Below are 12,354 nucleotides of genomic sequence, written 5' to 3' on the forward strand. Positions count from 1 at the left end.
TAACTATGTGGAGCAGAGCCCTCCTATAGACTGGATGTTATGTGAGCAAGAAATAAATTTCTATTATGTTAAGCCAGTAAAACCTTAGGGCTTATTTGTTTCAGCAGCTATCATAACCTTATTTAGAACAGAGGATCTCTCTGTTGTGCCTGGAGTGAATTGGATATTGTTGGACCATTTTCTGGATTATATGATGCTATAAGAGAAGTCTGAAGACAATCAGATTTGTCCTCCCTGGCTTGTGACTTGCTTATTATACTTACTTAAAGTCAGCCACCCCAGAAATGATTATGTTCTTGACAATGCTTTTATCAACATGTTAATCATAAGAATACAGAATAAGTCCTTCAAAATCGGCTGTAGCATATAAAACACGTAGAATGTCTTTTTAAAGGAGAGATAAAGAGCTATCCTAAAACGAAAAGCCTATGTTCCCCCGTTCTGGAATTTCTTCTTTCCATCCCTGAAAATGCAAATCAGACCAGCTCCCAGTATATAGACACATTTGTACGAAGGCAACATGGATATCGCCCAGATAAACCAGCTCTGTTAATGTGATTGCACGTCCTTTATATATATATTGGGGATATATGTACCCTTGCCAATCTTTAAAATCAAGTCATTTCTGATTTCATCCATGTATTTTAGTAGACAGTGAAATTCAAAATCTTACAGAGAAATAAACCATTCTTTTTACAGATCTAAAGAATTTCAGTGGTTGAGGAAATTTTAAGCCAGATCCATTGCAGCTTAAATCCAATTTTTTTTCTTGGAGTAGAGCATATTATTGAGAACAAACACAATTCAAAACAGTTCTTTAAGTATTCTGTTTTGTACAGAGTTCAAGATGTATAGAATCTAAAAGCTTCTGCTGAAAAATCATGTAGTCACTCTTCTTGCCTCAGGATAAAGTACAAGCTCCTGAACATAATTTATACACTCTTGTTCAGGCTGTTTACCTCCCCTCTATGTTCCTGTCACTAAGCATCTTGCTTTCTATGCACCAGCCACTCTGGATTCCTTTCAGCTTCTCCAGTGTGCTGTGCTCTCTTTACCTACAGCCTTTGCACACACAGTTCCCGCTGCCGAGTACTCACCTCCTCCCTGCCAGCTCTTTTACCTTAGCTTACTTTTGCTCAGTCTTCAGGTCTCCACTTAGATGTCATTTTTTGCACTTAGCCTATCCTGACTGCTCCTCAAGGCCAGGTTAGGTGAGTTTCCTGTCTGCCATCAATAATTTGTTCTTTATCAGAAGACTTCCCACATTATATTATAACTGAAGTTCAGTGGTCGGTGTCTTTCTTTAGATGGCAGATCTGGAATTGTCTCATTCCCCAGGATCACTTGGGCCAAAAGAACTGAAGTGGTGAAAGAGTCGGGCATGGGCATGGTTTCCTTTTGTACAGTAAATAACCATACTCAGTGACCAAATTCATGACCCTGAACTCACTACTCGTAAGCTTTGACTAACTGAAATAGGGTCATAGAGACCGACTCTGTAAGATGATCGAAAAGGATATAAACACAATTCAGAAAATAAATAAACCTCTCTCTGATTGGATAATTTAAGCTTGCAAAATCTGTTCCTTCTAATCTGGAGATGCAGGAAAAACAATCTAGCAGCAGCAGCAGCAGACCAGACCCTGCTCCTCTACTGAACCATCACTGCTCAGCAGCACACCCATTGATTTGGGAATTCCTCTTTGAACTAACATTTGATTTACTTCAGAGTGTTTCTGAGCTTCTACACTTTGCCCTGTCTCAAAGTTGTTCTTGATATTAATCTCTCTGCCCCTCATCTTGAATGTGGTCTTGTATTTCTAATCATGATCTTCCACTGTCACCTTCTTGCCTCAAGCTTCACTTTTGCCTTATTAGGGTCAGTGTCAAACCAACCTGTTCTCCACATTCCCAGGTCTCAGACCTCTGCTGCTGCCATGCCCACTGCCATTATCAATGCTCCTGGCTGACTCAAGGCCTCAGGACTTGCCTCTCAAATACCAGGGCTCCCAGGAGGATTTAGGGTGTCAAAGTATGGGAGTAGGCCCTGTGGGGAGAGGCAATGTTTACCTATTACTATTTCTCTGGCATTCGTGGGTGTAGCAGAACTAGAGAGACTTTAAGAAAATGGCAGCATGGCAGTTGGGATTTTTCTAAGGCCACAGACTGATATAGAAATAGAGCAACGCTCAGCTTCACACCCCAGCACCCTCGGTTCACCAGTGCATTCTCCTTTATAGGACTGGACAAAGAAGGTTTTTGCAAGGGGTGTTTGCTGGGGTCAGCCTACCACGAAGTACTGTTGAGAGTAGAGGGACAGTAGAGGGAATTTTGGTGCTTTTGGTTGATTTACACTGGTATTCCACGTGCAAATGCCCAGCGATCCACAGCTGCTGCCTCACCTTGTGTGACTGATAATACTGGAAGGCACCGATGCCACCTTGTTCCTCCGCAGTCCAGAGCACCAAACGCAGCGTCCTCTTTGGACGTAGCCCTGGGAAAAATAATAAAACAAAAGAAGTGATTCTTCAGTTGATTTTAAATTTTTTAAAAATGGCAAGGCCCCTCATCTGCATTCTGGAGGCAGGAGGGAATCAGAGGCACATGTATTCATCTCTTGCTGGTGTGGCTGCCTGATTCAGAGTGTGGCTGACACAGCAAAGGAGAAACCTCAGGGCTGATCTCCAGGGCAGGTTAATGGAGAAAGGGGTTGTGCAAATGCTGTCTGAAGGCAAGGAAGTGAGAGCCTCTAAGCATATCCTTAACTGGGCAACATGCCCAGCAGGACCCAATGGATGGCCAAGTTCAGGGGGATGTTAGATCACACACAGAAGATACAGTTGGGAGGACTTTAGGCAGATCATGGGGCCTTCTGATGATTAACTAAAACCCAATCATTTGGCTCTACTTCAAGATAAGGTGTGTAGGGGATTGCTTCTTAGTCTAAATCCACAAGTTCAGCAAGCTGTCCGTGAAGTAATGTAATGTAATGTAATGACTGGGAAGCAGACGCAACGTTTATGTTTATGTTTACCCATGGTCATTTTCCTCTCCTACTTGGAAATGTAAGGTCATTCACTTAAGGTCAAGGAAAATTAAATGAATGAGGATGACATTTTATTCATCTTATTACTGCACAAACAGCTTGGTGGCAATTTCATTGACTTGGGAAATACAACTTTGTATCTTGGAGTTATTAAACTTACTGGCAGACCTGGCATATCCAGAACCTTTTTATTTTTGGTAAGGAAGATTAGCCCTGAGCTAACAATTGTTGCCAATCCTCTTCTTTTTGCTGAGGAAGATTGGACCTGGGCTAATATCTGTGCCCATCTCCCTCTACTTTATATGTGGGACACCTGCCACAGCATGGCTTGATAAGTGGTGCGTCGGTCCGAGCCCGGGATCTGAACCTGCGAACCCCGGGCCGCTGAAGCGGAGCGTGTGAACTTAACCACTACGCCACTGGGCCAGCCCCTCCAGAACCATTTTTGAGTGACTATGTCTACTCAGTAAAAGTTAACTACGAGAAAGCTCTGTTTCCCAAACTTAAAAAAATGGGAACACAATACACTAAAAGTCCCACTTTGTGACCAAGAAGTAAACCTGTTCTGATTTGGACCTCATAATGTTGTTTCAGAGAAATAACACTGGCAGAAAAGCTGAAGCTGGGCTTAAATCTTATTAAGAGGACCCAGCCTCCTGCCTTACCATAGTGGAGCCACACCGAAGGACTTTGAGTGCCTCTGAGACAGACACACTACAAATCTCAAGTATAACCACACAAGTGCTGCCACCCAGGAATGTGGACTTAGAGGGAGCAGGCTAGTCAGCTGCAGCTTGGATGATAAATGCTCCTGGGAAATGGAACTCTGTCCTGCCTCCTCAGGGCACCAACAAGTATTCTCCTTTCATAAGCCTAGTGCTCAGGAGCTGAAAAGGAGCTAAGTTTTTCACTAAATTGAATATTGTTGTGACACCACTTTAATCTTGAGGATTTTAACATAATTAAAAGAGCATAGGTCAAGGACGCAGGCTGACCTGAGTTCTAATTAAAGCCTGGACAAGCAACTTCCACATCCAGTTGCTCTGCAAATTCCACTGATGTTTTCTTTTAAGGCTATCTAGAATCCAGCTTCTCATCTCTGCTACCACTCTGGTCCAAGCCCCTACCTCTTTTGCCTGGATTGTTGCTGTCACCTCCTAACTGGTCTCCCTGCCACAGCTCTCATCCCTCTGCAGATGATGCTCCACACTTCAGCCAGAAGGACTCATGTAAAACTTAAACTAGATCACATCATTTCTCTGTTCAAAACCTCCAGTAGCCAGAATATAAGCTTCTAAAAGGCAGATGTTTATGCTTTTTGATTCACTGTGATGCCTAGACTGTTTGGCACACATTAGGTGCCCAATAAATAGGTACTAAATAAATCCAAAGCTTGGTGTCTTAGAATAAAATTCAAAGCCCTCCACCACTTTTCCAGCCTCATCTCCTAAAATTTTCCAGCTAGCTCACTCCCAGGCATGCTGTTATAGTTCAAAAAAGCAGACGGATCTGGCGAGCCCTGCTAGCCTTAAGCACTAGCTGTGTAAACACTGGGAAATTGATAGACCTGAACATCAGCCTCCTTATCCGAAAAGTGGAGAAAATATCACATGCCTATGCCACACTGTTACATGGGGTGGTTGTGACGATTAAATGAGACGTATGTACGACCATGCTGTGCCTGGCATGTAATAGATATTCAATAAATGAACTATAAACTACATAATGGACAGCCAGGCACAGAGCATACATTTTTACTCCTAGAGCGAAGGGGCATCTAAATACTTAGAGAGGAAGTTATTCCACAGGCATTCAAATACCTGCTGAAAAAGAATCCTGAAGTGCCCACTGCTACTCCAGAGTGAAACCACCTGCTCACGTTCATAGACTGAAACTGCTGTCAGAGGAAGCAATCTAATCAGTATATCCAAAGATCACGATCTTTGGTTTCTCTAAAAGAAATGTGCTTATTAATGTCAGCTTAAATAAATGACATTTTACTTGCAACATAGAAAAAAACAAGAAAGGATAAAGTACTGCAAATGAAAATTCCAAACATTTTTTTACATCAATAAAAAAGGAAAAAAAATACACTTTCTTTTTACATATCTCTGCACCTACCAGAAAACAGTACCAAATTATTAAAATGATGGAATTCTCTAAATAAGAATAAAGGAACAGCTAGCACAAGTTAGAAAAAATTCATTTTTTAAAAGCAAATGCCCTGAATATCTCTATAGATTTAGTGTTCCACTTGAAAATCATTCTTGTGCAGGATTAGTCTCCTCCACATTTCAAATCAGCCAGATGGCCAATGATGTTATATTAAAATAATAAAGAAGTAATCAGTTTGAAGTGTGGAATGCTAAAGCCTCCAAACAATAGCATAGCTGTTGGTGCATGGCTGGCCCTAAAAAGACAAACAGTGCCACCTTCTATCTCTTTTTTTTTTCCCAACTATTTTATTGAGGACATGATAATTTATAACATTGGGTAATTTCAGGTGTACATTACTATTTATCAGTTTCTGTATAGACTGCATCGTGCTCACCGCCAATAGTCTCATTTTTATCCATCACCATATATATGTACCCTTTACCCCTTTCGCCCACCCCCAACCCCCTTCCCCTCTGGTAACCACTAATCTGTTCTCTTTAGCCACATGTTTGTTTATCTTCCACATATGAGTGAAATCATGTGGTGTTTGTCTTTTTCTGTCTGGCTTATTTCGCTTAACATAATACCCTCAAGGTCCATCCACGTTGTTGCAAATGGGATGATTTTGTCTTTTTTTATGGCTGAGTAGTATTCCATTGTATATATATACCACATCTTCTTTATCCATTCATCAGTTGATGGGCACTTGGGTTGCTTCCACATCTTGGCTATTGTGAATAATGCTGCAATGAACATAGGGGTGCATACATCTCTTCGGATTGTTTATTTCACGTTCTTTGGATAAATATTCAGTAGTGGGATAGCTGGATCGTATGGTATTTCTATTTTTTAATTTTTTGTGAAATCTCCATACTGTTTTCCATGGTGGCTGTGCCAGTTTGCATTCCCACCAGTAGTGTATGAGAGTTCCCTCTTTCCACATCCGCTCCAACATTTGTTATTTTTTGACTTGGTCATTATAGCCATTCTAACAGGTGTAAGGTGGCATCTCATTGTAGTTTTGATTTGCATTTCCCTAATAATTAGTGATGTTGAACATCTTTTCATGTGCCCGTTGGCCATCTGTATATCTTCTTTAGAAAAATATCTGTTCATATCTTCTGCCTATTTTTTGATTGGGTTGTTTGTTTTTCTGTTGTTGAGCTGTCTGAGTTCTTTCTTCAAGCTCTTGAGAAGCTCAGTACTGTCAGCATAGAACACCAGTACCTACTCCACATTCAAGGTGAAGGGCCGACAGAAGAGGGTAGAAAACCAGTGGTTAAGCAAACATCTAACTGAGCTTCAAAGTCTCTTTCTGCTCTGACATTCTGAGTGTCCCTAAACCTAAGATAAATGCATGTGACTTCATTCAATGACTAGACCTGACCCTAGTGTGGAGTTTGGGCCCCCAAGCCACTTGAGTCCATAGATCGGTGGTGTGGGGTACAGAAAGGTGTTTGCAGTGGAAGCTGAATAAGCATTGTGTGATTCCCTGCTCTGCCACTTCTGGCTCTGTGACTTTAAGTTAGTTACTTAATCTCTCTGAGGCTCAGTTTCTTTATCTATACAATAAGGAAAATCGTAATTGCCTCATGGGATTGTTAAGAAAATTAAATGAGACAAGGCAAATGTATATCAAGCACAGTCCCTGGCACATAGTAGGTTTTCAACAATTGTTTGTTAGCCTCTCTCTATATCATTCCATACAACTTTTCGGTATGTGCCAATAATCACCAGGGAGATCTTGTGGGAGAACTAGGAAAGAGGTATACTCCTCGTTCCTCTTCCTTAGGAGCCATAGAACATCTTTGTTTATACAGAATGCATACCCAGCCAAGGGAAAAAGGCAAATTTCACCTAACTTGTAGAAGAACACATAACCTCTTTCAGTATGGAATGCTCCCTCATCCCAACAGAGAGCACATCCAAATCCAAATCAATAGAAACAGGCTCCTCACTTTATAGGTGAGGGCCAATCAGAATTTTTCATTTCTGGATAAAGCCCAAAAATCTAATAAATCTGAAAACTGAATAAAACTGATATGATGATATCTATATTTATCATTTTTAAATGATAGAATTTACTGTATATCTCAAATCCAAACTAGATTTAAAAGCTAAGAATTCTAAGGATATAAAATAACAACAGCAACAATAATAAAGCAATAACAACGATAGCAACACAACAAAGCCAGATGAGGTCAAATGTACGGATTTCATTTTGGGGTAGAACTGGGGAAATGAAGAGCTCAGTAGTAGTCCTGGCTCACAGTTCTGGCCCTGGCTTGGTGGTAGACAGCACCAGCCCAAGACAAGCATGTGGAAGAAAGTCTTAGACTTGGAGGTGAGCGGGAGGACGCTGGTCTTAGCTGGCTAGGAGTTGGGCTTCGTTGAGGTTTGTTAGAAGATAGACAATTAGTTCCCCTATGGATCTCTTGACCTCCTGGAATTTCTATTAAGAACTCCAGGTGGTGCAACAAACATTTTACAGCATCATGGTTTCCCTCTAAAAGAACATAAACTACTGATAATGTGTCAGAATTTTGTCTGGTTTATGAAATATGATATATGTGCATTTCACTTTCATTTTATTGAGGAGAGTAACAATGCTATTGGGGAAATAGTGCCAACGAGAAAAGGTGAAAGCAATCTGGTTGGACTTTATTTTTCATTATTATAAAAATTAAAGATGAGAAGGCAGAGAGGTGACTACCATTAAATTGAAAAGGTCAGTTGCCTGTCCCACACTTGCACCAAGAGAGAGGCAAAGCAAAATAAACTCAGATTAATTCGGCTTGTAGATAGTCTTCCCAAATCATGAATTCTAAAGAACACTATTTGTTAACAATATGTATTGACCCAAATGCCCATTTACTTCTCAGTTTCAATCCCTCCAGAACTATGTATGAGTACTGTTCTCCCTTCTGTGATCTAACTTTGCAGAGAAAACACAACTTTCTCTTACAGTAAATATACTCATTTTCCACATAAACGCGCTAGTTCATAAATACACTTGTTGTCCCCCTGTCTTTTATCAACAGTTCAGAAAAGAGTGCCTACACTGAGAGATTTCTATTCCTGCAACAAACTTGACTAATGAAAGTGTAGTGTCTGAGTTACAGAATAAATAATGACAGTTAGCATGTAAACTGAATGAGAAGAGCCAGTAAGCACAATGGTTAAACACATGGGTTTGGGGGTCAAGACCGATTTCTACCTTGGACAAGTTACATAATTTTCCTATAATATATAGCACATTATCATGATTTTTTTAACAGGGGGCGTGGTTAGACAAAGATTGATTACTTTAGTGAAATAAACTGCAGCTACTTCTCTTTATAAGTAGAAACAAAAATCACTTTGAAGAAGGTCTTTTGTTCTTGGAAGAATCATTGGGATTCTTTATTAATCATGTAAATATAAAGCAATGAGGCACTTTTGGGGGGCGTTTGGGCAGGGCAACAACTGTTTTTTAAACTCCATCTCATAAGCTCCTACCTCTTAAACCGTCTGGAGGAACAACCTGGACACTGGCAGGGAGGTGAATCAGTGTGTAAAAGAAGCCCAGGGCCTTCTGGGAGGAAAGCCCCAGTGTCCTCACCCCTGCTTCCTTGGATTGGGGGCTGGGGATGAGAGACCTGTTGGGTCAGGGTGACAATGATTAAGGCCCAGGGACAGGGAAGGTTCTGGAAACTACTAAAATAGAGTGATCCTGTAAAGGGAAGAGTCTGGCCTATTGATCTAGGCTCAACACAGTGGCCTAAGGCTCTAGGGGAAGGGCTCATTTCAGCCTAGTGTGTGGCCAACTCCAGAAGCTCCTCCAGATCCAGCCACCCTGGCACAAAGGTTATGATTCAGGGAACAATAGCTGAGGATGCGAATGTAAACAAAGGGAGTTGTAACCTTGTTGCCTAAAATGGGCAGCACTATGACTTAGGAGTGCAAACGATGCCACGCAACAGCCCATGGGAACAGCAGTCACGGCAGGTCTAGCCTCAGCTTCTGGAGGAGGAGTGACCTATTTGGCCTGAGTAAAGTCCCAGGATTCTTGGACAATCCAGAGGCAGTGGGAGGGACCTCAAGAGGAGATAACAGACTTCCTGCTAACAAGCCTGTGGAGGCTTGGATGATTAACAGTAAAGGAGATTAAAGAGATGTGATCATATTTATAACCTGTGTTTGTGGAACAGGTCATAACAGTTATAATTTCCATAATTCAAAGGGAACAGTCCTACCTATTATAATGATTAGGATTCTATTAGCCAAGAAAATCACAATTAATCATTGCTGAAGTAGAAACACTGTGACTACCAGCGTGTGGACGCCATTTCTGGTTCTAACTCAGTTTTCCACTCTCATCTCCTGCTTCTAAGCTCCAACCACACACGTCTCCTACCAGTCCCTGAACATGCCATGCTATCTCAGATTTTTAGTTTTTGTATATACTCTTCTTCCTATCTAGAATGCCCCTTCACCTTTTCCATCTGGCAAACTCCTATTCACTCAACAAAGCCCATTTCTAATATTACTTTCTCTGGGAAGGCTCCCCTAACTCTAGAGCAAAGCTGGCTACTCCTTTCTCAATGTCCCTCCAGAACTTCAAACATATCTCTATGTTCATTTCAACCACACTTAAATGTTGATCTCCTCACTAGACCATTAATTTTCTGAGACTTACATATTTCTCTTTTTCATAATCCTGGTTCAGTACCTAACATTTTACAAGTGCTGAAGAAATGTCTATTGACTGACAATGAATAAATACATTTACATAAGTATAAATAAAAGCCACTGCCTTTTCATTTAATCTAAATCATATTACTGCCTCCTCAGTTCAGAAAGTTGGTAAGATATGTCACTTCTACTTAATGTGGAACTTTTAATCTTATCTCCTTTGTTTTGATGCGTCATTATGTTCTACTTTTCTATACTACATTCTACTCATTTTCACCCGAAATAATTATACACACACACACACATGCACACTCAATCTGTAGTCTTTTTTAACTTGATTCAGACAAATGTTAAGTTTATATCTGATGCCTGACTAGAGCTAAAATATGTGAATTTGTTTTTCTTATTTAAATTGCCTGATAGTAGGGCTCTTTCATCAATATATTTCTAAGATAATGTTAATCTCATACAGAGATCACAAGCCTAATCTAGTTGACATTTTAAAACATACTATTTCTTTTTCCCTATCGTTATGTAGAGTGTTTTTATCTGCAAGGAGAAATCGAGAAGCCTGGTTAATGACAGATTTGAACTCTGAATCACACTTCTGTTGAGAGTTCTACCTTGCAAAAACATCAAATGGGGAAGAGTTAAATATATAGTACAATTTTTAAGAAAATGATGGTAAATCAAGTACAAGTATCAAAATTTCTCTTACAAATTCACATTCATCAGTATGGATCTTAAAATTTTATTTCTTGTGAAGGTCGCACTGTGTAAGGAAGAAGGAATGTGTTTGTACACGAATCAGAGATTACCAGAAAGTAATACATCTCTAACCAACAACTGAGATAAGAAAATTTCTGCGATCCCCTTTCAACACCAAAGAGCAGACATGAAGCATAAGTTGTATTGTAATGCAGGAGCGTCATTAAGCTGCTTCTGTTAACTTTCAAGAGCTCCCTTTCTAGGGTTATAGTGGAGAGAATGGTATCTACATTTTGTACGACTTTTCTTGTGTATACAATTAGTTATGAGGTTATCTAAACTTGATTTTGACCAATAATTAATCATAATTTTTATTCCTGATTTAAGTTTAAGTTTGGGTTTTCAGGGCATGACACACTTGGTAGTGTCAATACATTTTCTGCAATCAGTTTTGAACAAAAGCTCATCTTGAGCATTGCTCCACTCTCAGCTCCCAAAGTGACTGATGAATGCTCTTGCTAAGGGAAAATCTCACCACGAAAAGAACAAGACCATCAAAATGTCTCTGGTACTTTCCCCCTCCTTTCCATTCCCACTGTGGCTACATAATTCAAGCCCTTTGAATTGCCACCTTTGCCAACTAACTGCTTCCTCCAGTCCTCTCTGTGTAACTGCTGCCAGATTCATCTTCTTAAAATACTGCTTTGAACATGTCACTGGCTGCGTGAAAATCTTTAATCACTCGTTATTGTCTATAGCAGTAGTTTGTCTCCAAACTTTTTTAAACATGCATCTCTATCAGTAAAACAATTTTGAGCATACATCACCATATAAGTATATTTGTGTGTATATGACACATACACAATATTGTCAATATACAATAATATAATACATATATAATATATATACGTATTCTTATAATATAATAATGTAATAAATATTAGTAAAATGTATTTCTTTTTTAAGATAAAAATATTTTCCTGCAGTATGATGGTCCTACACAGTGCTTGGCTTTGGAGGCCATTGGTCTATAGCATAGAGTCCATTCTCATTAGTATGGCATTCGAAGCCCTGTGCGGACTGGTTCCAATCTGCCCCTCCAGACTTGCCTCCAACTACTCCCCTTCCCAAAGCCTCGTTTCCAGGTAAAGTGGTCTCTTCATTTTCTTCCCATCCCTGTGCTATTCCTCGCACCGTTTATCTATCCTGTCTGCCCTTCCTATTTCTCTTGACTTACCCATATCCCAACCATCTTTCAGGACCCAGTTCCAATTCCTCCTGCTCCACTCATTCCTTCCTCTGAATGTCAAAGCTGTTATTTTCTGGTCCACCCATTTGGCAATTGATCATGATTAATGTAGCTTCTGCTGCTGGTTTCCACACACAGATCCTGGTAAATCAAAGAGCCCTGTACATATTTGTGGATGAATGGATTAGCATACCTAATGGAAATTGTTTTAAGCTGCAACAAGACAGATATAGATTGGATCTATAAAAAGAACTTTTGGACAGAGGATATTTTTAAACATTAAATCAGTTATCAGTTACATTTGCCTAAGGGAGAGTAAAGCCTGGAAATAAGGCTGGTTTTGGGCAGGTGGGGAACATGGAAATAGACTGGAATCTTGGGGTCTGTTGGATCTAGGATATTATAATTGATGACTCTGCAAATACTGAACCCTACCCACAGGGACATGGAACTGGGATTTTCTCAAGAGAAGTGTTTGACCTTCCATGAGAAGTGCTGTTTATCTTAAACATCTTCATTC

General features: G+C 40.1%; 1 protein-coding gene across 4 annotated transcripts in view; it reads right to left on the reverse strand.

Annotated features, from left to right (window-relative positions):
* Positions 1-12,354, reverse strand: part of CPQ (carboxypeptidase Q) — a 583,418-nt gene that overhangs the window by 212,842 nt on the left and 358,222 nt on the right. For all 4 annotated transcript variants that reach the window (XR_015555979.1, XM_087447610.1, XM_087447609.1 and 1 more), the window contains exon 6: positions 2,403-2,494. Coding sequence is in view for 3 of the 4 variants with exons in the window: in XM_087447610.1 (XP_087303736.1) it covers positions 2,403-2,494 (92 nt within the window). In the remaining variant the exon portion in view is untranslated. The remainder of the gene's footprint in view (positions 1-2,402; positions 2,495-12,354) is intronic.

This window comes from Ceratotherium simum, chromosome 23 (genome assembly GCF_057802395.1).
Source record: "Ceratotherium simum simum isolate JZ-2026a chromosome 23, ASM5780239v1, whole genome shotgun sequence".
Taxonomy (NCBI): domain Eukaryota; kingdom Metazoa; phylum Chordata; class Mammalia; order Perissodactyla; family Rhinocerotidae; genus Ceratotherium; species Ceratotherium simum.